At 49.6% G+C, this 24,579-nt stretch overlaps 2 protein-coding genes across 20 annotated transcripts in view; both read left to right on the plus strand.

Moving 5' to 3' along the window:
• Nucleotides 1-4,397: 4,397 nt before the first annotated feature.
• Nucleotides 4,398-16,591, plus strand: P2RX1 (purinergic receptor P2X 1). Of its 2 annotated transcripts, none has more exons than XM_023939106.2 (13): nucleotides 4,398-5,085; nucleotides 8,358-8,505; nucleotides 8,903-8,974; nucleotides 9,456-9,525; nucleotides 10,041-10,137; nucleotides 10,377-10,457; nucleotides 11,667-11,808; nucleotides 12,926-13,056; nucleotides 13,665-13,755; nucleotides 14,438-14,503; nucleotides 15,103-15,195; nucleotides 15,702-15,749; nucleotides 16,076-16,591. In XM_023939106.2, exons 1-12 carry the CDS (start codon nucleotides 4,949-4,951, stop codon nucleotides 15,744-15,746), a joined length of 1,173 nt encoding a protein of 390 aa, XP_023794874.1. In that variant the 5' UTR covers nucleotides 4,398-4,948; the 3' UTR covers nucleotides 15,747-15,749; nucleotides 16,076-16,591. The 2 variants fall into 2 exon arrangements, with proteins under 2 accessions (XP_023794874.1, XP_023794875.1); XM_023939107.2 differs by having other exon boundaries at nucleotides 4,407-5,085; nucleotides 16,073-16,591.
• A 6,465-nt stretch (nucleotides 16,592-23,056) lies between these two features.
• The window catches only part of CAMKK1 (calcium/calmodulin dependent protein kinase kinase 1), a 75,761-nt gene continuing 74,238 nt past the window's right edge, over nucleotides 23,057-24,579 (plus strand). For 6 of the 18 annotated variants that reach the window (XM_086859014.1, XM_086859017.1, XM_086859019.1 and 3 more), the window contains exon 1: nucleotides 23,067-23,121. The gene's annotated coding sequence lies outside the window, so the exon portion shown is untranslated. Of the gene's footprint in view, nucleotides 23,122-23,426; nucleotides 23,494-24,579 lie in introns of those variants that run through there. The other 12 variants (XM_086859016.1, XM_086859009.1, XM_086859013.1 and 9 more) reach the window with 8 other exon arrangements.

Consider the following 24,579-nt stretch of genomic DNA (forward strand, 5'->3'; position numbering starts at 1 on the left):
TTTAAATAAGCCCTGCATTAACCTCCACAATAAATAATTGTGAAATAAATAATAATTAAATAGCTTGGCCTCCTCTGAGGGGATGGGATAGGGCTTGGGGCCATGCGTTTCCATCTCTGCATCACCCAGAGCTCTGCCCATGGTGATGTTTGAAGCATAAAATCCTGATCCAGCTGCAGATCCTGTTTTGGAGCAAATCTGTGTTCATGGCAACATCTGCCCTTGGTGCTTTTTTGCTGGGATGTGGCCCCATATATTCCTTCCCAGTGTTGTGAGCAGGACAAAGGTGGTGTGCAAGGTAAGCCAAAAGCTTTGTGACCCCTGGGGGGGTTACCAAGAGGGACATGGGATACCCTGGCACATGCTGGTTTTAGGAAAGGACTATTGTTTTGTCTCCTTTTCATCAGAGCAAGAGGAGCACCACTGCCATGGCTGGAGGTGACCCTCAAGCCAGTCCCCCATACCAGAAATGCTGTCGCAAGACACAGCGGTGAAGAACACCCCAAATTCCCCACCTGATGTTGTGTCAGCCCCTGGACCCCTGGGGCTATGCTTGTTCTTTAAAGGCATCATTCAGAAAGCAGGTGTTACCCTACCAAAAAAATCCCAAGGATCCCTGTATCCCATGGCACAGGTTCAGCCCCCATGTTGGATGTGCATCCACATTTCTGGAGCCCACAATGGCCACAGGGCCACTGACACCCTTTGGTACCCCCAGCATCTCAGGTTCATATTTGCTTTGGCATCAGCAAAAAATACTGCTGAAGTATTTCCAGGGAGATGTGTTGTCACAGCAACTGGGGATGGAAATGCCACTTCTGAGGGGTGAGTACCACCAAAAACATCTTGTGCTGGGGCGTTGCAGCACGGGACAAGTAGAGAGCCGAGCCAGCCTTGCTGGGAAGGAGTGAAGAGAGGTCAAGGACAAGTTAAAATTGGAAAGAAAACTGAACATGCTGTTTTGTAGGACCTTGCTTGCTCTCATCTGCCAATTTTTTTTCCACTCTCCCCATTGCCAGTGGTGCAGTGGAAGCATCTTCAGCAACTGGTGAGGGCAAGGGGGCTGTGGCAGCCAAAATTACTGGGAAAAGCCACTGGCTCTCAAGGGCTTTTCTTGGCAACCTTGACCACAGCAGGTCCCCTCTGCACCCACCATCATATTTTAAATCTTGCCTCCATGCTACTCCTCCCCATCCACGGATCTGCAGCGTGCCACACATTTTTGTGCTGAAATTCAGAGCTCTGTGCTAGATGCTGCCAAGCATGAGTCTGAGTTGTGTAATGAGCTTCATCTATTATTTTTATATTTTCTTTTCCTCCATCAATGTCTGAGAGCCTGGAAATACCTGGTAGCTTTTATGCCTTCCACAGTGGTGCTTCCTTGGGTGTGGGTGGGCTTGAGCCCCATGCAGAGGTTTTCAGAAGCCTCTCTGTGTTCCAGCACTTCCTGTCTCAGATCAGAGCAAGGATGCACTTGCATTTCCAAGTGTCTCCCTTAAAAATACCAGATTTTTCATTTTTCTCTCAGCTCCAAGTACAGGCTGAATGTGTTTAATGGGCAGGGGGAAGAAGTTCCTTTCTCAGCCATGGATGGGCTCCTGTGCTAACCATGCACAACATTTCCAGGGATTCCCCTGGAGGGTCACCAGCCCTTAATGCCCTTGGCATCTGGCCCAGCTGGAGCTGGAGATGCTGGATGAGGCCAAAGGCTGGCACTGGGGACCAGTCAATGCCAGCTGACCCAGGAGAGTGGGAAATCTGGCCCTAGGTCTTTGCAATCTCAGACACAAACATGACACAAATGAGGGCTTTAGACCCTCATTTGCTGTTTTTGCTTCTGTTTTCCCCTCCTGTGGGTAGTGGAGCTAGATGGGCTCATCTTCCTTATCTCTATCTGGTTTTAGAGTCATAGAATCACAGAATGGTTTGGGTTGGAAGGGTCCTTAAAGATCATCTCATTCAAACCCCCTCCCATGGTCAGGGACAACAGGTTGCTCAAGGTCTCATCCAACCTGGCCTCGAACACTTCCAGCTCTACTCTCTGTGTTCCTGTGTTGTCCCCACTTGGTCCTTTGTTTCCACGATGCTCAGGTCAGGTCCAGTTCAGCGCTTTCTGTGCCCTGGGCAAACCCACCCTCAGTGCCCAGGACCTGCTGCAGATGAACTCAAGCTGCTACTGTTCCTGCACCTCATCACTCCAGGCAGAGCACCCTGAGCACCTCCTGCCTGCTCTGCTTGGAAGCAGCCAAGAGATACAAAAGTTTTTCAGAGGAGATGGCTGTGAGTGTATTGACAGCACTGTACCAGTTGGTGTCTGTGGGAACCCGAGATAAAACCATCCCCAATGTCCCAGCTATGTGTGGGTATCGGTGCACATGGTCATGGGACACCCCCCACGCTGCACCTTACACAGCAGGCTGGTAAAAACCTCTTAATTCTATTTTCACTTTTCATTTGGGTGTTACAGTAATGCATTTATTATCACAGCAAACAGTCATCCCAGCCTGCCCCCAGGACAGCCCAGTGTCTGCACCACAGCTGGAAGCATCACAGCCCCATGAGCTCATCAGCTCTGGCCAGTGACTGCCCTGTGTGGGCAGGACAACCAACAACAGAACAGCCCAAGCAGGGCACTGTCCCTCGATAACCACCTGGCAGAGGCAGGGAGGTGTGTTGGCAACCACCTGGCACCACCATGGCACCATTGCAGGGCCACAGAGGTGAGCAACGCCTGTGCAAACTTACTAAATTCCCTGTGATAAAGTAATTTAAGGAGTGGCAATCCCAGGGATGGCATGGGTGTGGGAGAGGTGTGAGCCCACAAGTGTTTAGCCTGTGTTTTTTCAAACATTTGGATGCTGTGGCCAAGTGGGTGCTCATGCTGGCTGCTGGTATCAGCCCAGGAAAAGATCTGGGTTCTGTTGGTGCTCTAGGCTGGAGTCTTCTGCTCTCCACATGACTCCAGACAGGATCCAGCTCTACTCACCAGCTGCAACATGGCTCCAAGAGATTATAAAATGGCAGATGCATATTATCTCCCAATGGAAAGTATTTTAGCTAAACCCATGCTATAACCATTTTATTGACTCCAAGTACCAGAGAGGAGGTTAGAAGTGACTCTTTTACAAGTCATTTTGCTGTTAAATTTAGCTGTCCTATTTTCATTATCCCCATGGCCTTGGCAAGGGTGAGCAGCCTTCCCTAAAAGGCCTCGTTTCATACAGTAAGTTATTTGCTTCTCTCCTGACAGATATCTAAGCTTATAAGGTTTGTCTGCTCCACTCAATAGCAGTATCAGCCTTCAGTCTGTATGATTAACATCAGCATTTTGTATTTGCTTTTGGCTCCTTGTCTGACAGCTTTCCATGTTGCTGAGGACTGGGGCATTGGGATCGCATCACGTCACTTGCAACGCGGGATCATCTGATTTTGATTCCCAGGCTTCATGCTATGCACAAAAGATTCAGATAAATTATTCCACTGCTTTTCCCCCTAATTTTTCCTTATTGGCTAGCAAAAATAATTGATTTGTTCCACTTACTTCACAGTTGTCAGGTCTGTAATATATTGAGTCAGAAGGTTAATATGACAGTGAGCAATTGGCAAGTGAACTTGAGAGGTGTTGATGCTAAAAAGAATATTCCCGAAAGGAAAAATTTATCCCAGCAGGTTAAGGTTTTCCATGCTTCCAAAACTATTTCCTCCTGCAAAGAGGGCCTTTAACCCAGGCTCGGTGGCTGCAGAGAGCCAGTGTCTCCTTTGAGGCCAAGGGAGGCAGCAGATGAACTGGGGCTCATGGAGCCTGTCCCTGCCTGGAGTGCTGAAGCAGCTGGGCACTGGGATTTCTGAGGAAAACATCCTCTCTTTCATCCCCAGAAACACAGCCCCAGTGCTCCCTCCTGAGCCTCAGAGCTCCCCAGCACAAAGCTCACCCCTGTAGGGCTGTGCCCTGGAGCTGCCCTGGAGCTGGGGATGCACTGAGGGCATAGGGCCCCCCATCCACAGCCTCTGTGCTTTTCCCAGCAATGAACCAACCCCTTCAAAGCTCCCCATTGTAGTTGTTGGCCCCCAAATTTCAGTCTGGTGCTTTCAAATCCTGTCCCTTTCTCAGTGATATTTGTTTAAAGTAGTGTCTGCATCAGCTCGCTGAGCATCGCTCGCTGTGACCCCGGCTCGCCTGGCCCTGCTCACGGCCGGGCCATTCAGGAAATGCTGGAAATGCTTCCAAATGCACCCAACCCAGCCCAGTGCAAGTGCTGGGAAGGAGCCAAGCCCCAGCTGTCTGGCCTTACCACGGGAGGAGGCCAAGCTGGGTGCCCTTCTGCTCTATGGGTCAGCTCCGAATCGCTGAGCTGCGCTTTCTGGTGCTCCCCCTTCTCTTTCCCGACCCTTTTTCTGTGGCAGTTTTGGGAGACAGAGTAGACATGGGCTCAGGACACGCAGCCTGAGGTGGCTGCTCTGGCAGGAAAGATGATACCAATCCTAACTCCTAAAATCCCTCCCAGGACCCCCACAATCTCTTCCATCCCACTGTTGCCCCTAGGCATGGCTCGTGGTCTCTGCTCATCCCAAGCCCTGCTGCAGCCTCTCTGTCCCCAGGGAAGGTCCCTGCCGGGCCAGGGAGCGTCGCTCACGGGCAGATGGCTTCGTCCTGGTGGCATGTGGGCTTGGCAGCGGGGTGGCCCTGCACCCTCCCACACCCTGTCCCACCCCCAGACCATGTAGGGCACCCGCTGTTCCCAGCCCAGAGCTTATAGGAAGAGGAAGCCTCATCCCTGCGCAGAGGAGGAAACCCGACAGCCCAGATGTGCACAGAGCCACGCCGATAGCATTCTTATTTCCTTTTTTTCCCTCTGCAAACAGAGCAGCTGCCGGAGCAGCGGCGGGCACGGCCCAGCCCACGGCGCAGTGAAGATCTGGGAGGCTGCGGCACAGCCCTGGCGCAGCCATGGGACAGAAGTGCATGGACAATGTGTCCTCCTTCCTCTTTGAGTATGACACCCCTCGGATGGTGCTGGTGAGGAACAAGAAGGTGGGACTGACCTTCCGGCTGATCCAGCTCATCGTCCTGGCGTACATCATCGGGTAAGGCTCCCCAGCACCTGCCTTCCCTAAAATTAATGCTTTGCCGCTGGGTTAAAAAGCAATGGAGAGAGGCTTCTGTATCCCCTATATCCCAGTGCGGGGGGGTTATTGCTAATGGCTTCACATCCCTCTGGTTGCAGCTGCTCCCGTGCAGCCCAGTGTCCCACCGTGGCTCTTTTAGATGATTACTTAGTCCCCATATCCTCCCCAGAAGCTACTGTAAATGCAGGCTGGAGGCTCATCCCTGTCCAGCCCTGCTTCGCACACCGGGGCCCCGTCTTCTCACTGAAGAGAATCCAAATCCTGCTCCAGCTGCTGGACGGTGGCCTGAGAATCTGTTGTTATTTTTATTTTCATTTATATTAAATAAGAGGCATCTGGGGCCAGTGCAATGATTTGTGAGACCCAAGCGGCCAAAGACAGGGCCATAAATCTCCCTGTTCACTGCTCTGATGCTGCAGCCGAGACGCAGCTTGGCTCCAAAATTCCTGGTCTTATTTGCTTCTGGGAGGCAGCTCCAAAAGCCAACGCGGTGCAAGGGCAACTGCTTAAAAAAGGCAGCGAGTGGAGCAGGCAGGATCAGAACCGGGTGAGGATGTGTGTCCTCAGGTGCCCCGGGGCTGCTGCTCCTGCTACAGTTTCTTGGTCCCTGTGCTCTCAGTGTGGGATGATGCTATGGGACGTGAGGTTGGTGAGCCTTTGCTGTGGCCCCATGGCTGCTGTGGGCTCAGCCCTAGAGGGACACCAGCATCCTTTCATGGGGAAGGGCCCCAGGGCAGGATGTTTGAAAGGAAAGGGGGTATCTGGCCATGAATTGGAAAACCTGTGAATTTTTGGGGTGCAGAGTGTCTCCTGCAAAGGAAAGGCAGTGACTCCCAGGCCTCGGTGCAAGCAAGTTGCTGTGGGGAGCAGAAGTTCCCATCCCTCCTTTTAACACAGACTCCCTTCATCGGCACTTTGGCTCCCAAGGATAATCCTCATGCAAAACTACAACCGAGGTCTCAAGGACGCTCTGTTGGCAAAGAGTTTTGCACTGGTGTTACTGGGAGCAGCTTTGTTTTTCCTATGGACTGAGCCTGTGAAGTCCCAGGGCTCCAGTCCCAAACGTGGCTGGGGCCAGCTGCTCCTGTGGATCGGGAACTGGCACAGATGGTTGTGCAGAGCAGCTAAGGAAACGTGGCTAAAGCAACTTGGCTAAACTGAGACAGGCAACCAGGAGGGAGCAGGAAGAGAACCAGCCAGGGGGTGACAGCCAATGGCAGAGGAGGAATCTGGCATGAAGTTGCTGTAATTCCCAAGTTTTTCCTGGTTTGTTTGGATCGGGCTCCTCTAGCAAGGGGCTGCCTGTGACTGCAGCTGTCCACAGCCCCACCAGCCCCTGGCATCCCCTTGCTGCTGACAGCACTGTCCCCCGTTCCCTTCCCACAGCACCACTCCCATTTCCCTGCCCACGACACTGCCCCCAGTTCGCTGCCCTCACCAAGCCACAATGCCTGAGATTCTCTGTCCTTTGAAAGCAAATCTGGCAGCCAAATTTGTATTTATTTACCATTCTCCCAGCTTTTGTCCCCCCTTCACAGCAGGCAGGGGATGCTCATGGAAATGTGTGCCAATGCATGACTCTGCTAGAAGGACATGGGTAGTGCCATCAGTGCTCACAAGTGGGGCCAGCCACCCTGTGTGAGATCCTGTGTCACCCCTGGGGAGCAGTTTTTTCCTGTGATTACTGTGATAAGGTGGTTATCGCTGCTGGCCAGGCAATGCCATGTGCTTTCTGGGTTTCGCTTCCTGAAATCTTGCATGCAAGGAGTTGTGGGCTGAGCCACAGGATGAAGCTGGCAAGGTAAGAGGGCTTGGTTCCTCTGCCACACCAGTGGACTTTTACAACCTGGGCAGGACTTGCTGCAGCATTTACAGCCTCATGGGATATGGTTTTGATTGTCATGATCTTGGCTTTGTGACAGGGAAGGTGGGGTTGCCCAGCCCTGTGTGTCCATAGTCAGCTCTGCCAGAGGGGGATAAGGTCAGCAGCAGAGTCTGTGCTGGAGGCTGATCTAGGGAAACATTCTGTGTGAAAACAGCCTGGTGCTGCCCAGTTATCTTGCAGCCCCGAGGGCACTGGGGAAGATACCCACTATAACCAGTGTAACCCAGTATGGTCTTCTGCCTTGGAGGAGGATGTTGCAGCTGGGTGTCCCACCTGGGGTGGCAGCAGTGCTGAATTTCTCCTCCTATCTCCAGGCACTAGAGCAGATGCCATCCCTGAGGTCCTCTTGCCCTCAGTCCCTACATCAGGGATGCTGATGTGGCTGCAAGCTAAAAAGCTTCCTCTCTGAGAAGTCCCTACGAGGTCCAGCACCAAACATGAAACCTCCAGACAACACCTGGGGTTCCCCATTTTCCCCTCTGTACATCAGCCAGGTGTCAGAGGCGAGGCTGACACAGCAGGCTGGTGTCATGGGCTGTCCCATGTGTAGCCTGCTGCCTCTGTCACAGCCAGCAGGACCAATGCCTGTGGCAGTGGGGACAAAATCCAGATCACTCCTTTTTTAGAGCCGAGAATGCTCCGCGCCGCCGGGAGCACTACCCGAAATGGTTGCTTGCCCATGTTTATAGTCTCCCTGAGTCTGAGTTAATCCAGCGGCAGCTTGTTTATGCTGTAGGTTAAATAGTGTCAGGAGCCTGCCCTAATGACTGTTTGATGGGCTGGGAAAGGAGGCAGAGCCCTGTTCTGGCCACAGCAGTGTCCCTAACCCTGTTCCTGCAGCCCTCATGAACACAGGGCCATGGCTTCACATTCCCTTTGCCGGATGGGGAACAGTGGCTCTGGAGCCATATCCAGATTCAGCTCTGTGTTTCTCTTGGAGGAACTGAGTTTTGGAGATCTCCTCTGCAATGGATCAGAGATAATGAGTATCCAGGCAGGTCATTAAGACCAGCAAGCTGCAAACCTGCCGTAGGCTTTAACCCCAAATGAACGATGGCTATTGTGCTCCGCCTGCTTTCACACATCCTCAGCCACAAAATGTGTCCCAGTCCCCAAAACACGCCATTCTGGCATGAAAGCCAGGTCCTGCAGCTACCACATGCCTCAGACAAAGGGTAGGAAAGTTGAGCAGCATGTCCCTTGTACAGTGGGAAGAAACTTGGCAAATGATTCCCCAGGTAAGACTTGGTAGAAAAAGCCGCAGTCCACAGGTCTGTGCAGAGAATTGGGCCCCAATGGAGGAGTGCTGGTAGCCATGCTCACCCTGCCACCTTTCCCTGTCCAGGTGGGTGTTCCTCTATGAGAAGGGCTACCAGTCTCAGGACAGCATCGTCAGCTCGGTCTCAGTGAAGTTGAAAGGGCTGACACTGACCAACGAGAGTGTCCTGGGTCCTCACATCTGGGATGTGGTGGACTATGTTTTCCCACCCCAGGTAAGGAGTCAGGGTGGGTGGGTTAGGGATTTGCTTTTGTCCCAGTGGCTGCTTTTCTGCATGTGCTGGGGTTCAGATGGGTCCTCAGAGGCTTTCCATGGGGCTGACCATGACAGGGTGTCCCTGTGGTGGAAAGGAGATTGCTTCTGTCACAAAACTCTGTCCAGGTTCTCCCTGGGGAGCATTTGGGACCCGCTATGGCTGAGGAGGCACATTTGAGGCTATTTCCAGAAGGATTAAGGTTCCTCCAGAGTGCCTCTGGAGCAGTATCTCAGGCAGCAAGCAAGGTCCTCCACTGTCCCTGGGGCTAGTGGCACTGCAGGTCCCCATCCAGGGAGAGGCTCCTCACAGATGAGACCCTGTGCTGGCTGTGAGCTTGTTGGCTGTGTCTCCACAGGGGGACAACTCGTTTGTGGTGATGACCAACTTCATTGTCACTCCTGGACAGAAACAAGGAACCTGCCCAGAGGTAAACACACTGGCTTCCTTCAGTGGGCTCAGCTTCTGTAGTTTAGGGGGATTGTGGTGGTAGTGGTGTCACTGGGGAAAGACTTGTTCTGACATTGGGAGGTTTAGTAAAAGGCAGAGCCTGGCCCCATATTATTGTTCCTGACTTCTGTGTGCTGTGTGAAGACTTTAATTCTTCTGAAAACCAGGTGTCATCCATTTAAGTTTTCTTCCCTTTGAGATGATCAAGCAAAGCAGACTTGAGGCTTAAATGAAAGCATCTGCTGGAGTGAATGAATCTCCCCTTTTTTTTCCTGCTTTATCTGGACAGCCTTGATTGGGAAGCAGTGTATGGACAAGGCTCTGGCTGCAGTTGAGCAGTGTATCCCTCAAGAAAAATGCAGTGTGGTGAGGCAGGAGGGACAGAGGGATTGAAGCTGCAGGGTGGGAGGGATTGAAGCTGCAGGGTGGGATGCTAAGAGGTGGCTGCTTTCTCCAAACAGCTGCCAGATGCCGGGCTGTGCACACGGGACAGTGACTGCAGCAAAGGGAAATACAGCCGTCAGGGACAAGGTATGGCACATAGCCCCAGGGTGTTTGCCCTGGTGTTTCTGGTGAGACCATGCTGGGAAAAGCTGCCTGGCTGGGTGTCACCTGGCTGGGGGACCTGCTTTGGACAGGGTTTAGGAAAAGCCTCTAACATGCTGGTTGAAGTTCCCACCTGGGCTGGTCCAGCTCTGCTGTTTCAAAAGATACCTGAGCTGCAAACAATTCAGCCAACAAAAAGTTAATCCAGACTAAGCCATTTCCCCCAAACTGTTGTCCTCTTATCAGCTCAGCATTTTCTTAGATATGTTTTAACAAGAAAAATCCCTATCTGCTCCCCTGTACAGCTCAGTAAGAGAAACCACTGCCCTGAGCTGAGAGGCCACAATTAATTTCCTGTTTTAGAAAGGTGCCGAAGCCCTGAGCATTTTGTGTCATGAATGCCCTTGGCAGAGCTGAAGCCCAAACCAGATACCATCCATCCCAGCATGAGGCTGAGATTTCACAGGATCCAGGGGTGTGAGCAGCTGTTTCTCCCACAGGGCTCATGACTGGCAAGTGTGTACACTTCAACAGCACTGTGAAGACCTGTGAGATCTTTGGCTGGTGCCCTGTTGAAGTTGATTATCATGTTCCCAGGTAAGGAATGATGATTTGCCCTCTCTCCTGCCCCAGCTGAACTTGGTGTGGGGCAGACCAAGTTGGGGTCCATGGGATGTGGCCAGGACAGCCTGCATTGTGAAAGACCAGAAAGGGAAGGGATGAGACCACCAGTTTTCTGGGTCTGCTTGTTTAGGTGAATTTCCACCAAACGGGGCTTTCTCTAGAGCCTGAAGAGCCAAGTGATGGACACATTTGTGTACAATTGTGTTTTTCAGCCCTGCCCTCCTGTCAGAAGCAGAGAAGTTCACCTTGTTCATCAAGAACAGTATCACCTTCCCCAAGTTCAAGGTGTCTAGGTAAGGAGAGGTTTTGGGGATGGCTCCTGGTCAGTTCTTCCAGCTGTGTCCCTCAGAGGAAACCATGGGTTTAGCTGGATGGGTGTAACTGGATGCTTGGTATAGAGGATTTCATACCTCATCAGTGATCCCAGGACTACTCTAACTGCTGCACTGTATATTACATTAATATAGTAATATAGTATAGTATATTAGCTCATAGGAACTGAAACATTTCCCTCCCAGATCTGTCCCTGCTCAGCTGGTAGCTGTAGTTACTGGAAAGATTTTTAGAATTAACCTCTCCTGAGTTACCCTTACAAGCTGTACATGAAAATATAGTTTCTCTGATTCTTCATTTTTCTTCTCTGAAGACAAAATTAAAATACCACATGGCCAGGATAAGCTTGGTGCCCCAGAGTCCCCATTAACATCACAGATCCCACTGTTTCAGCAAAGGGTGGGGTTGGCTCCTTCCTGGCAGCACTGGGGGAAATGCTGCTGGCTGAAGGCACGCTCGTAAAAGGATTTGTGATGGCACTGACCATTTATCTGATTTGGAACAAACTAACAGAAGCTATTTGTGCTGAAGACAGCAGATTCTTCTCTCTAAGCTGATCTTGTCCCCATGCTGCAGCCAAGGTTAAATGTCCTGGCAGCCAGCATGCTTGGCAAAGTCCTGGGCTGACCTCACACTATACCCCAAGAGGTGGCTGGGAGAGGGGATCCCCCCCAGCTGCAAGAGGAGGTGCCCTGAGCGAGGCCAGGCTGAAGAGGACACAGAGAGACAGCAGTTCCTGGTGGTGAGGGTGGCTGGGCTGGCTGCTGTGGTAAGGGCTGTGCCAAACCCAGCTGGGCTGTGGGGAAACTTCCTGCCTTTGGTCACTGCTGACAGCAGCTAAACATCAGCGATGGGATCAGGTTGAGCAAGGCAAAGGCTTCACAGACAGAATGTTTTCAGGCAAAAGAGTAGAGTGGGATGGAAGGCAAGAAGTTGCCCTTTCCTTTTAACCCTTACTGTAGGAAATAGCAAACTGCAGCTAAATGTAAAAGGTGTGGGATACACTCACTATCCATGAGGTGTCCCAGATAAGAATTGTTGGTGCTTGGATGGACAAGCTAGCATGTGAATGGGAGAGCAGCATGGACTGGGCAAGGGACTTACAGAGGTTGTTTCCCGCTCAAATTATTATTGTGTTACTGAGAATCTTTCTCTCTCCTCATTCACAGGCGCAACTTGGTTGAGAGCGTTACCAAGCAGTACCTGAAGAAATGCACCTATCACAAAGGCACTGATTCCTTATGTCCTGTGTTTGAACTGGGATACATAGTGAAGGAGTCGGGTCAGAATTTTACCTTCCTGGCTGTTAAGGTACTCCAGTTTCAAATTATGTTCCTTGCTGTTGATGGGAAAGGGACACTGGCAGTGCAATCATCCCCAGCTGCTGTGAGGATTTTCTGCTTTCTCAAGAATTTTTGAGAAAACAAAAGTGTCAGAGTTATCTCATAAAGATTATGAATCTCCTTGGACATGGCCTAATATTTACGTTTTTCTTGGAGACTCTTGAGAAGATTTGACCCACTGGCAGTAAATCCCAGGGTTCAGCTTGTTTTAATTTGAGCAGTGAATAACTGGATCTGTGTGGCCAAATCCCATCTGACTGAGCTTGGAAATCCCAGCTGGATGGTCAAATATTGGTCATTGCACAGTGCTAACTGCACCCTTTCCCCAGGCTCCAAAATGCAGCTTTGCCAAACACTCTTCAGGCTGGTGTGTGGGTGTACCTTCTATCTCTGCACTGCAAAACCTTGTGATAACTTTGCCAGACATTGAATAAAATCAGAGACTTGCATATATGAACGTATATTGCATGCATTGGATCAGATGGCCCAGAGAACAGCTGTCCCATTCCTGGCCAGGCTGGACAGGACCTGGAGAAAACTGGTCTAGTGAAAGGTGTCCATGCTTTGTGGCAGGGTTCAAACAAGATGGTCTTTATGGTCTCTTCCAACCCAAACCATTTCAAGATTCTATATATTAAAGGTGCAGAAATACAAGCCTCTGGGGCACAGCTATTTACAACCTGGAGTGAACTCAGAAGGGAGGAGGGACTTCTCCATTTCCTGAATGATCTCTTGGGCATAATCAGGCAAGGGAAGGCTGTCCCATGAGACCCAGAAGGGATCTGTGGTGAGCACTGTTTCTCAGGACCATGTCTTGGGCACAGGTTCTGATCAGGAACAAGAGGGCATGAATTTATTTGTGAATCCAGCACTCAGGGCAGAAACAAGAGCCTCTGCAAGCGTTTATGTACAGACCACAAAGCCAAGGCTGCCCAGGAAGGCTGAGGCAGCAGTAGGGTCCATGCATCTGGAGAGCCAGGACACCTCATGGCATTGAGACAGGACATGTATGAGGAGGGAATGCATTTCTCTGTGTGGGCCAGGTCCAAGGAGGGGCAACCTCATGACTCCCCTTTTGGCTGCAGGGTGGAGTGGTGGGCATCACCATAGACTGGAACTGTGACCTCGACTGGCCCCTGCGGTACTGCAAACCCATTTACCAGTTCCACGGCCTTTACAATGACGACAGTAATGTTTCACCAGGGTTCAACTTCAGGTAAGGAAATACCTGTTAATTCTCCAAGCATAATTCAGAGGTGACAGCTATCAGGTTCCCACTCAAGGGATGGTAGAATGCCAGATACTGTCCTTCAAAATACTCACTACCTTTGCATGCCAGACAGCAGTACCAGTGCTCTTTAAAATGGCATGAGAAAAGTGATAATATACCCTTAGCTTCAAAACTGCCCCATTTCCTTTCCATCTCCTCTCCCTTGCAGACTCTCCTTCTTGGTTGAGCTTTTGGGAAGCCCCTTGAAAGCCTGGAGATGGTGTAGGATCATCTCATGTGTTCTCATAATTTCTATCCTCTGCTCTGTGTGACGCTGTCACTAGTGCTTCACCAAGATCTGCTGCACACAGAGCTTGGGGACATCAGATCAAGCAGCATGAGCAGGAGCTGGAACTCCAACCTGCAGGCAGGAAAACTGAGGCTCAGAGAGGAGAGGTGCCAACAGGCCAGCTCCTTCAGGGGGTTCAAGGAGAAGGTCAGGAGCAGGTCTATGATAGCACATTCCCAGATCTTTGTCCAAGATCCTGACTGTAGGGTTGCAGGGGCTGTTAGACACCTGGCAGACCATTAACACTTGCCATCCAATTGCACAGATATGCCAAATACTACAAAGAAGATGGGATGGAAAAGAGGACACTCTACAAGGTGTTTGGGATCCGGCTCGACATTTTGGTGAATGGCAAGGTAAGGGTGCATCCTCTGGATCTCTGGGACAGCAGTGCCATATCCTTGGGAAGGCAGCAGCTCTGTAACACAGCACCAGGGTCCTGTGGGAGAAAGAACTGTTTTTTCACAGGAAAACCAGTGTGAATGCTTCCCTTGGGTGCTGGCCCACTCACAGGAACCCTTGGGAAATACTGGGCAAGGGAAGTGAGGAGGAAAACCTGTTCTATATGTCACACCTTTTAGCTGCAGCTGGATCAGTGGTTTTGTCTAAAAAACTTCATGATGGGAGTGGGGGGATCTTTGGAAACTCAAAACCTTTTATTGATATTTCCAAAAGCTGAACATTTGCATTTTTCTATTTTGTCTTTTTCTTCCTCCTGGGAGAGAAGGCTTTCCTTATTGTGTTTCCACTGAGAATATTCCAAGTGTATACTTTTGTTTGGTTGCTTGGTTTTGGTTGGGTTTTTTATATTAAAAATACAGGAAGAAAAGTAAGTTCAATTTATTTCAGCCTGAAACCAACCTACAGTATTTTTCTGTTTGACCAGATCTTTCCCAGCTCCTGTTTCTCTGTGTGCTGTGGTTGTGGTTTGAGTTGCTGCAAGGCATTTTTGCCGAGCCCCACCTACAGCTAGAGCACCCTATTTTTTTCCCCTGGGCTGACTGTAACTTATCACCTATTTTCTCTGACTTTATCCAGGCAGGCAAATTTGACATCATCCCAACCATGACCACAATTGGCTCTGGAATTGGTATTTTTGGAGTGGTAAGTTCAGATATTTCCAGACTCTATATGGGGACTCTCAAATTATTCTTCTTGCCTGTGACATCCGTGGGAAGTGTCCTTGAGCTGCAGTGAAATACTGGTTGCTGCTCAGGGAATTAGAGGATGGGCAAAAGGGGGAAAGGAGATGCTCTATTGCCTCTTTAGGTCAGGGAAATAGATTCCTGCTAGTCCCTGGCTGATGTGAATTCTGCCCTGCTAATGAAGTGAAGGCTGGCTCTCTTGGAAGGTCTTGGTAGTTTCAAGTTAGAGCTGGCACTAAGGGAGGGTCTGCATGTGACTGGCAGTATTTCATGCAGGATAGAAACCCAGCGTTTGATTTGGTTATGGTCATTACAGACTTGGGCACAGCTCAAAGGGCATTGTGCTCTGCACTTACCTAAAGTGGAAACCCTTCATTTGTGTTGATTTAAATCACCCACTATTGAACACAGCACACTTCACTTCTATCCTAAATGATTTAACTAAAAGAAGTTAAATCCTAAACTTCTATCCAAATGTTTGGAGATTTCAGCAACTGCCATGTTGTGGTCCAGGTGAGCTTCAGGGTAACTCCAAACCTAACTGCACTTTGATTTAAGGCCTCTGTCCTCTGTGACCTGCTCCTGCTGCATTTTCTCCACGGACGAGACTATTACAAGCAGAAGAAATTCAAATATGCAGAACAGGAGCCTGTAAGTAACAGTGAGTGCCTGCCCTGCAGAGGCTCTTGCGGGGGTGTGTGTGGATGTGTGCATGAGTAATGATGCTGTAACACAAACATCCACACTCAGGGGCAACCAGGCGCCTTCCTGAGCCCTTGGGACTGTTGGAGACTGGGATCCATGAATCTTCTCTCCAAAATTACTGAGATGTTGTGTGACTCATTGTTAATAACTTTATTCTCTCCCTTTAACCCCAGATATTCCAATATCTGGTAACACTTCCATTGCTTTAAGCAAAGCAGGGGCAGATCTGTGCTTTAGCAAACTAGAAAATGTCTTTTTTTCTGCTCTTTGAGAACATCTCCATGACCGTGGAATGTTTCATAGCCTTTAAAAGGACACAAAAACAGTTCCCCTCAAATTCGTCTGAAAATATACACTGGGGGTTAGGGGTTGTTGCCCAATCACACTTTCCTTAGCATTAGAAAGGAGCAGGTCTGTAAAAGAATCCTTGTTTTCTCTCATTTAACCCCCAGTCGAAGTCACATAAGAAGGCAAAGGAACCAGACAACACACAGTGAGAGGTGAGTGGTGTTTCCCTAGCCCTGCTAGCATACATCTGGCAGGGATGAGAGCTATAGGGGCTATAGGTCTTGAGGTTATTCCAAGGCCTGTGGGCAGGCAGGAAGGGTTCAGGGAAGGCAGCAGGGCTCCAGGGAGGCTTGGAGGAGATATGAGATGTGGGCTGCGGTGCCTAATGTGGGGTCAGCACTTCCCAGCATAAGCAATTGTATGGGGCAGCAGCAGATGTGGGATGTGGGACTGACATCGCATCTTCGATGGCAGCATCTCTTGAAGAAGGGCACTTCTTCAAGACACCAGAAATCACTGTGCACCTCTCTCTCAGCAGAATCCACACTGACTGACAAACCTACACCCCTCTTCCTCCTCCTCTTCTCTTAAAACTCGGTTGCCATTCCACCACCTCCCTGGGCCAGCCCCAAGACCAGCAGAAGCAGGATCCAGCACCAGCTCCTGGGAAGGCAGTGCCCTGCAGCCAGGGAAGGGGCTCTAGTGGGACATGCCATGATGCTGTGGATGGGTCAGACTAAAGGATCTTGGGGCCCTCTGCCAGCCCTGCTGGAGGGCACAGGTTCTGCTGCCTTTGCAGGCCCTTCAGAAGGGCTGGCACTGCACCCTGCCTGGTGTGCCACGGCCATGCCAAGTCACTTGTGCCTGAAGACCCTGGGGAGAGCACAGCTGCCTCTTCTGCCCCAGAAACACCATTGGACAGTTCCAAATTCAGAAGGGGAGGGAAGGAGATCTGGCAGGAACCATGCCCAGCCCCTCTGCCTGGGAGAAAAATGGTTATTTTGTAAGGATGTATTTTATTAATAAAATATAAACCTTTAGTTTTTCTACTACATCCCTTTGTCGTGCCTATGATTGCCCCAGGGCACGGTGTTTGCAGTGGTTTCTGAAGGGTTTATGCATATAGAGTAATCCCATCAGTGATGATTCCTTCAGAAACTGCCCTCCCATGCAGGGCCCCTGGGCCTCCTGCCACAAGCAGGGGCTGTTATCAGAGTTGTCACTTGGGTTTCCTCCTCAGGCAGGCTGGCTGGCAGGGAGCACTGGCGCACTGCCGGCTATGGCAATCCACTGTCCTGTGCCAGCTCTGCCTCCACTACCCACACCAGTCAGTGATGGCTGCTCAGAAAAACCTTCTCAGCAGCAGCCTCACAAACCAGCTCTTTGCATCCAGGAACTAAACTTCCCCTCTGTGCTAGAAGATTTACACTACTCATCACGTGCAGCTGCACATCACGGACTGTACTCAAGCCCCACACCCCCATGAGCAGACCCTGCCCTATGCTGTTGGCCCTGGTCCATTCTCCAGGATACATCAACCCTGACTTTCTGCATAGTCCCTCTCTGAATGTCTTTTTTACCTCCCTGGGGAAAACTGCACTTTGGTTGCTTTGAAAGTGGATCCCAACAGCCATGGAAAAGTCAGTGGAGAAGCTATAGGGCTGTAATGCTGCCAGAGGCTGCAGGAGCACTGCTCCAGACTCTCAGGGACACAAGAATGTGTGCTATAAACAGATGCAGGTGATACCTGGTCATAAACTAAACAAATATTTCAAGCCACACCTTCAAGCCATACATTCCCCAGAGGGAGATCATTTGCTCTCAGCAGGATGCCTCAGCTTTCACAGGCAGGGTGGATTTTTGAAAGGTTATCCATGGTTAATTTTTCACCCTTTCATGTGTCAGAGGTGCCAGATGCTTGTACCGAGGAGGCAGAGAAGGTAAGGGAAAGCTTCCTTGTCTCTGCAGCACTCGGTGCCTGTTCAGTGGGGACTGGGGGATCCCCATTCCCTGGGGGTTCTCCTGCAGCATCCATGGAGACCCAAGCAGGTCCCATGCGGTGCCAGGGTGCAGCTCCCCAGCAAGCTGCTACCAGCAGAGGGGACTGCGAGACCATTTCACAGAGGCTGGGGAAAATACAGTTCCAGAGATAGTGAAGTGAGAGTGTTCAGGAGACCTTTCACACCGGGTTAATCTGCGGTCAAAACTTAAAATAACAAACGCAAGGCTGCAGGTAGAGCTGTGGGATGTTTCTGCTTGCTTTCAATCTAATCTAGTCTTTCAAGCTGCTTGTAATGCAAAGTCCCTACTCTTTCGTAGGAAGAATTAAAAGGCAGAATATGAAATCAGGAAAAATGCTACTTGTAAATTATCCCCTCTAGTTGCTGTTCTAAACTTCTGAGCTGGGATCCCTAAAAGTCACGAGGCTGCCTTAAAAATCATGCAATATTTTATTTTCGTCTCTTTAACTTGTTTTCTTTAAATGCACAATCTTTAGGGATTTTTTTTTTTTTTCTTTTCATTCATCATTTCTGAAACCAGCAGAATGAGATATTGCAATTTTAATTCTTTCCCCTAAACAAGCTCCTCCTCAAAGCCAGGGGCCCCAGGCTCTGTGGCTCCCAGGTGGGTGGCAAACAGAGCGATGGCTGGCTGGAGAAAACTGGGCAAGTGTTGGATTTTAACATACATTTGTCCCCTGTGGTGTATGAAAAGGCAGGGAAAGCCCATGGCACTTGTTTCAGGCCTTCTTTTGCCAGAGAGGCTGGAGCTCAGGGATTGGAGACCAGGGAGGAAGGGCTGCTCTGTTCAGCCCCATAAGGAGCCTTCCTTGGCACAGACGCTCTGCTTCAGCATTGCAGCATCTCCCAGCCCTCTCCCAGTGCCTTCCAGCTTGTCAAAACCCACACAGAGTGACTGAATGCAGGATAGGACACAACAGTTAAAAGCTAGAGCCTCACAAATGGAAATGCTGACAGGTTAAGACACCTGGTGTTGCAAGTCCCAGTGGGAAAGTGGGGGTGACCAGCAGGATCATACTCCAGTCCTCTTGGTTTGATCTGATCTTGCTCTGAGGAGCAGGGGAGAATTTACTGTTCTTAGAATATTTTCTTTGTGATGTGGCCAGAAAACAACTGCATTTCAAGCAGTTAACGATGTAGCCAGTGTGTCCTGCTGCTCTCTGACCTCTGATGGGCAAGATGAAGTGTTAAAGAATCCCAAGGGATTTGGTCCTTGTGTCAAGACCCCTTCAATGACAGTGTGCTGTGTTGCTTCCCATTCATGCTGTGGCCACTTGAGGGTTGGGTTGTTTGTGGATTTTTTTTTAACCCCTTGTTTGATTGCATTATAGTTTTTACACAGTTATTAACTAATAGAAAAATACTAATAGAAGATTAACTTTCAGCAATTTAAACACTATCCTAGAAAACACACAAAAAAGGATGTATGTTATCCAGCTAATCCCTAATTTTTACAATTAGCAGTAACAAGCCCTTGTGTATGATGGTGTCAGTACTCCAAATGTCTAACAGAGGACTCTTACCTTGATCATGGGTGTTAGATGACAAAAGCAAACAATGAGTGCAGTGTGAATATTCCCATTTGATAGAAACAGAAACCAAGATTCAAGCAAATAATTTTTGAACACGGATTTAAATGTAGTGAGAGTTTTCTGCTTCTGACCAGCTTTTGTTATCTGTAAAGGCTACTAGGTTGGATCTTGTACAGATATATCTTTTCACTCCCTCAGGCAGGGTTATTTTGAAAAAATTCAAGTAGCACAGATATTCCAGAAGAGCAATTACAAAAAACTTGTTTGGCAATAATTATGCTAGTTAGTGATTCTGCAGAGATGAGGAATTATATTTCAATCTCTGCAGAACTGGCAACATTTAATCATTATGTTTGTGCTCAATTCCCAGCACAATGAGGCCCTGATTTCCACCTAGTGCTTCCAGACACTATAACAAGGCAAATTAAAATGAGTAACACTCAAGAAGTAGATAATTCCTTTCCTGTGCAACCTCTCCTATCTTTAAGCCCACTCATTCTTTCTCTGGAACAGCAGACTCCCTGTTATTTTTAACCCAGTCCTCTTCTTAGGAAATTCTTGGATTTTTCCCTAAAAAAGCACCTGCCTTTCTGGTTACACTATTTCCCTTTCTCTTTTGTTGTGGGAGCATGTTTTCAGTTGAATAAATCCTCTGGCTGACACACAGTGAAGGACTGGCAGGAACATGCATATCCTCCCAGCTCTGAAGGATGCTTTTATTTCCTTCTGTCCCACAGCTGGGCATTCTCAGGCCAGACTGTGCTGGGTGGCAAAAGGAGCTTCTTGGCCATTTGAGTGCTTGACATCTGCAGCTCAGCCAGCAGCCATTCTCCTGGGGACAGCACAGTTGTTACAGCCCATTTTCACTGCTGCCAGCCCTGTATTAATTATGCCCTGCTATAATCTTTGGCTGTCTTTGGTGAAGTGCTCTCTCCTTCTGTTATTTGTTTCTAATTGCTTTATAGTCTTATTTTTGAAAGCATAAAATTCAAAAGTGTCCAAATGAGTTCTGAATATAGCAACAGCCTGGTCACCTGATGGGCTCTTCAGCAGGGGTGAATCAGGATTGCTCCAGTTAACAGGGCTCTGCCTGCCAGTACCAAGCATGGATCCTGCTCAGCTTTATGGCACCACTAAAAGATTTCCTAAAAAATGGTGGCTTTAAATCTTTTTTTATCTAAACGTACGAGTGATATGCCTGGGGAAATGCAAGCTCTCCCCTCATGACAAGGACAGGTTAAATAAACACATTCCCAGTTCTTGCACCCAAAAAATGTGAAAAATCCGTTACCAACAAACCACACTCAATCATTATTTAACAGAAACATCAAAGACTTGTTTTAACATTGTTAACATTTAACACTGTTATAGCCATCGTGGTCTAAGCATCAGAGAGACATTGTCTGTGACTCTCTTTCCACTGGCCACAACTGCTCTGCAGTGTAATCACCTGTGTATGATGAAAAGGGAAGCTGAAGCACATTATTTGTTTTGGGTTTTTTTTTTTTTTTTCTGGAAGAAATAGCACGTCCTGACTGAGCTGAGCCAATCAGGTTATTTCATTAAGCCAAGTGCTCACAGTCTTTGCCAGAGTTGATAATTTCAGGCCTTGATACTGGTGCTAAACTATGCTTCAGCCATCACTGGTGATTTAAACTGCTTGGTGCTAGAGGAGGCAGATCTTTAGAAAACAAATAACAGCACTTTCCAAACAGCCAGCATCTTGTAAACATCTCAAAGCCAAATGAATCAGTCCAAATGACTTCTGAAACCCTTGCAAAACCTCCTCAGCAGTATTTAAAGCAAGAGGAGCAGGAGGCTGAAAGGTTCACTCATTGCTCAGGAGAAGTTGAGTTGGGCCTGCGTTGGCAAGGCCCTGCTTGATTGAATTGAAAGCCTCTGTGAAACAGGTCAGTGTTTTGGCTTACATGTTACGGTCTTTCAGAGCATCTCTCATGCCCTGGAGCCACAGGAGCACAGTCCCTCCACAGGCACATTCCTGGGTCGTGGGCACATACTCCCAGGCATTAGAAGGAGGTTGGGGCTTTTACTCAGGCCTGGGAGGAGGTTTTTCTTTTGCTCATGGGCTTGTCTCACTTTTCCTGAGAGTCCACCAAGGCAAATGCACAGCCCAGGAGCTCAGGCTGCCTTGAGATGATGTCTAATCAGTGTCCTTAGCTAATACCCAGAGCTGCTGGAAAACAACAGCAGCTTTGGAAGCGCACATTCAAGGAGATGAGGCTCTCTGCTGTGGTGTTACAGTTGTAGAATCATTTTGGTTGGAAAAGACCTCTGAGATCATCAAGTCCAACCACAAACCTAACACTGCCACTAAACCATGTCCCTAAGTGCCACATCTACATGTCTTTGGTTATCCTAAAATGCAGCAGGCTCTGCCATCCTCTCTCTGGTTATCACACAGCTGTTCAGCAGTCGTTTCACTGAATGCATCAACTCTTTAGTAGTCAAGATTTGAACCACACAACATTTCAATTCCGAGTGGTTTTGACTGAAAATTGGCAAAGAGAATGCACAAATATTTTAGATGGAAGTGAAAGGGGATTAGCACTGAATAAACCTGCTCATCTGTAGAGAGTTGCTCAGCTGCCTGTGACCAGCCAGGGTGACAAAGCACATTTCTGCAGGAAAAGTAAGACTTGGATGCACATAGCAAATAGCATAAGGCTATGGCTGACTATAATAAACATACCCCACAGAATGAGTAAATGAAAAAAATCATGCTCTTTGCTAGGCTTACAAGATGACTTTGCTGTTTTAATGAATAGTGCCTCTTAATTAACTTTTGATATTTCTCTCAACACAGCGACAAGAGGGGAAGCTTTTTTGAGATGAAAAAGTTTGTAGTAAACCACAAGATGCATTATTAATATGTTATTTTGAGTTATAAAACCCATGGTAAGGAATTAATTTGTTTCCAAAGCAAAGGATTATTTGAGACTCACTGGAAGCAGGCTCAGGCATTTCTATCTGCTTGTTGTCACAGCAGGAAGGAGCAGCAGTCTGCAGTGGGTTGAGTCAGGATGTGGATTTAATCCATTTAGCTCTCTGGCTAAATCCAAGATTCCTGGTGGGGACCCTGACTGTGAGTGGAGTCGCAGCAGAGACCACTGAGTCCTGCCATGAGTCACTCATCACAAAATCGACATCTTCACAAATCCCACTGCAAGCACTCCACTGCTGGGTGCAGTGGAACCCCTCGACCCAGGGGTACAGTCCACTAGGAGCCAAGAAGGTAAAAAAAGAGTGTGAGGGGAAAAATTAAAGCCAAAATATGAGTCAAACCAAAGAGAGCATCTGCTTGTAGGAGTTCCTTGAAGAACAGCAGTGGGATTAGTTGGTGTACATTTCTCTTCATTGCTGCAAGACTTGGAGAAGTGTCTATGGTCAGGGTTGGGTGTTACTACTCTAGAGACAGAGCCTGGCTGAGGGGACACCCGTGTGCCGGGGTCCTGAGGCTGTGTCCCTCAGCTGGGGTCGGCGGGCCCCTACTCCGACCGTGTCAGTGCCACCTTCCCTGATCATATCTATTAGGGAGTAAGTAGGCAGAATTTCTTCGCGGAAATGGTGATTAGGCATTGGAACGAGTTGCCCAGGGATATGAGGGAGTCATTTTCCCTGGAGGCGGCTCTCGGTGTTCTGTTCTGTCACAGGCTGGACTCGACGATCTCAGAGCTCTTTCCCAACTGAACTGATTCTGTGATTAGCAAGAAGCTCCGTGTTTTCATCCAAAAGCCGGCACCTCAGATGCGCTTGACACCACACACGACCGAAAAAAGCTTCTTCTCTTTTTTTTTTCTTTTCCTATTTTTTTTCTTGGTCTTTTTGCCCCAAACCCCAGCGCCCCCCCCCATCTCCCTCACGGCCAGACGCGCGCGCGCCCCGGGAGGCGCGGCCGGCTCCAGCCAATGGGCGGCGCGGGCGGGGCGGGGAGGGGCGGGGCGAACGGCGGCGCCGCGGGGCGGGCGGGACCCGGCGGGAGCCGGCGGGAGCGGCGGCAGCGCCGGGAGCAGGTGAGCGGCGCTCGGGGACGGGCCATCCCCTTCAGCCGACCCCTCACACTGCGCCCGCGGGGCTGGGGGACCCTCGGGAACCAGCGACAAGTGGCGCGCAGTGTGTGTGTTGGGGGGAGACAGCCTGCGGGGACAGTGCCCGCCGCGGTGGAGGGGACGCGGGTGGGATCCGGGTGGACAAGGGCGGCCGCCACATCCCCCGAGCTGCGGGAGCCGGGATGAGCCCGGCAGATGCGGCTCCGGAGGTGATGATTTTACCGAGCTCAAAAATAAATGGTGAAAAAAAAAAAATTTCCTTCTGCAAGCTGGGATTTTGAGCAGCTTGACCATCGTGCCAGCCATCCCTCTTTCCTGGAGGCGGCGGAGAAGAAGGTAAGAAGTGCGGTGAGCTCCGTGCAGGTTTGTCAAGGCTTCCTAATCCTCCTTGCTGCCCTTGGGATTAGCCTGAGCTCCTGAAAGTTTGGGTTTTCTCGTGGGTCGGTGCCTTGGCCTGAGCTGTCCTGCCCTGGCCGTGTCTCGGAGCATGCACCTGGCAGCCAGGCTGGCGTGAGGGGCTTCTCTTCCTCTGTGCTTACCTTGGCTCTGAGGGACAATAACCTGCAGCTCCCAAAGGCCTGTGTGCTGTGAGCGAGGAAAACTGCTGATCCTGCAAAGATACCACTTTCTTCAGCTGCTCTGATGAAGGTAAAATTACCATTCTGTTGTAACTTAATGGAAAAGGTTTTGTTTAATAGGAAGCTGTTGCTTTTCTGTTTGAAGTAGTCTGCAGTTCCACATTAAGCTTCCCATCATGTGTTAACTTCCTCCCTGTGAGGCATCTCTGGCAGCTTCAGTTTGTTCTGGAGTTTGACATGGGATGGCTTTGAAGTGTTGCTTTCAAAACTGGATAAGGCAAGCAGAGAGCTGCTATCTCAGTTGCTTGAAGAGAAAAACCAAAGCCAGTACACTGGGGTTGTGCTCCAGCATGTCCTGAGCCCTGTGCTTGGGCTGGGATGCCTGGTGTGAATGGAATTAAACTCCAGGCAGAGCAGTAAATTTGCTTTCCTGGTCTTGCTCCCCTGGCTTTTGCCTGAAGAAGGTCAGATCTTAGCAACCAGGAGCATAAGCACCAGGCTCTCATCATTCCAGCGAGGAGTTCAGGCATGTCATGGTTTGATATGGTCTGAAGGCTGGGCTTTAAGTCACAGTACATGCCAGGCCACCAGGTCCCATCAGATTTCTTTCTGAGAGAAGCTGTGTTTGCTGGCATGAAGTGCCTTCTGGCTGGAGCTGTCTCCAGCTATTTCTCCTTGAGTTTGGGATGATTCTTGTGGGTTTGGAGCAGGGTATGTGTGAGTGCTCCCAGGACAGCTCCTGGCTCGGGGAATGTGGGCAGAGCTGCCCATCCAGGTGCTTCTGGAATGCAGCTGTAGGGAACCTCACCTGTCCTGGCATTGCCTCAGAGAGCAGTGAGTTTCC

The sequence above is a fragment of the Cyanistes caeruleus genome, chromosome 21 (genome assembly GCF_971803275.1).
Source record: "Cyanistes caeruleus chromosome 21, bCyaCae1.hap1.1, whole genome shotgun sequence".
In the NCBI taxonomy this organism is placed as follows: Eukaryota; Metazoa; Chordata; class Aves; order Passeriformes; family Paridae; genus Cyanistes; species Cyanistes caeruleus.

Coding starts and splice junctions, on each gene's coding strand:
- P2RX1 (XM_023939106.2), top strand. CDS start 4,949: ATGGGACAGAAGTGCATGGACAATGTGTCCTCCTTCCTCTTTGAGTAT. Junction 8,975..9,455: donor AACAAGGAACCTGCCCAGAG/GTAAACACACTG, acceptor TTCTCCAAACAG/CTGCCAGATGCCGGGCTGTG. Junction 13,057..13,664: donor TCACCAGGGTTCAACTTCAG/GTAAGGAAATAC, acceptor CCAATTGCACAG/ATATGCCAAATACTACAAAG.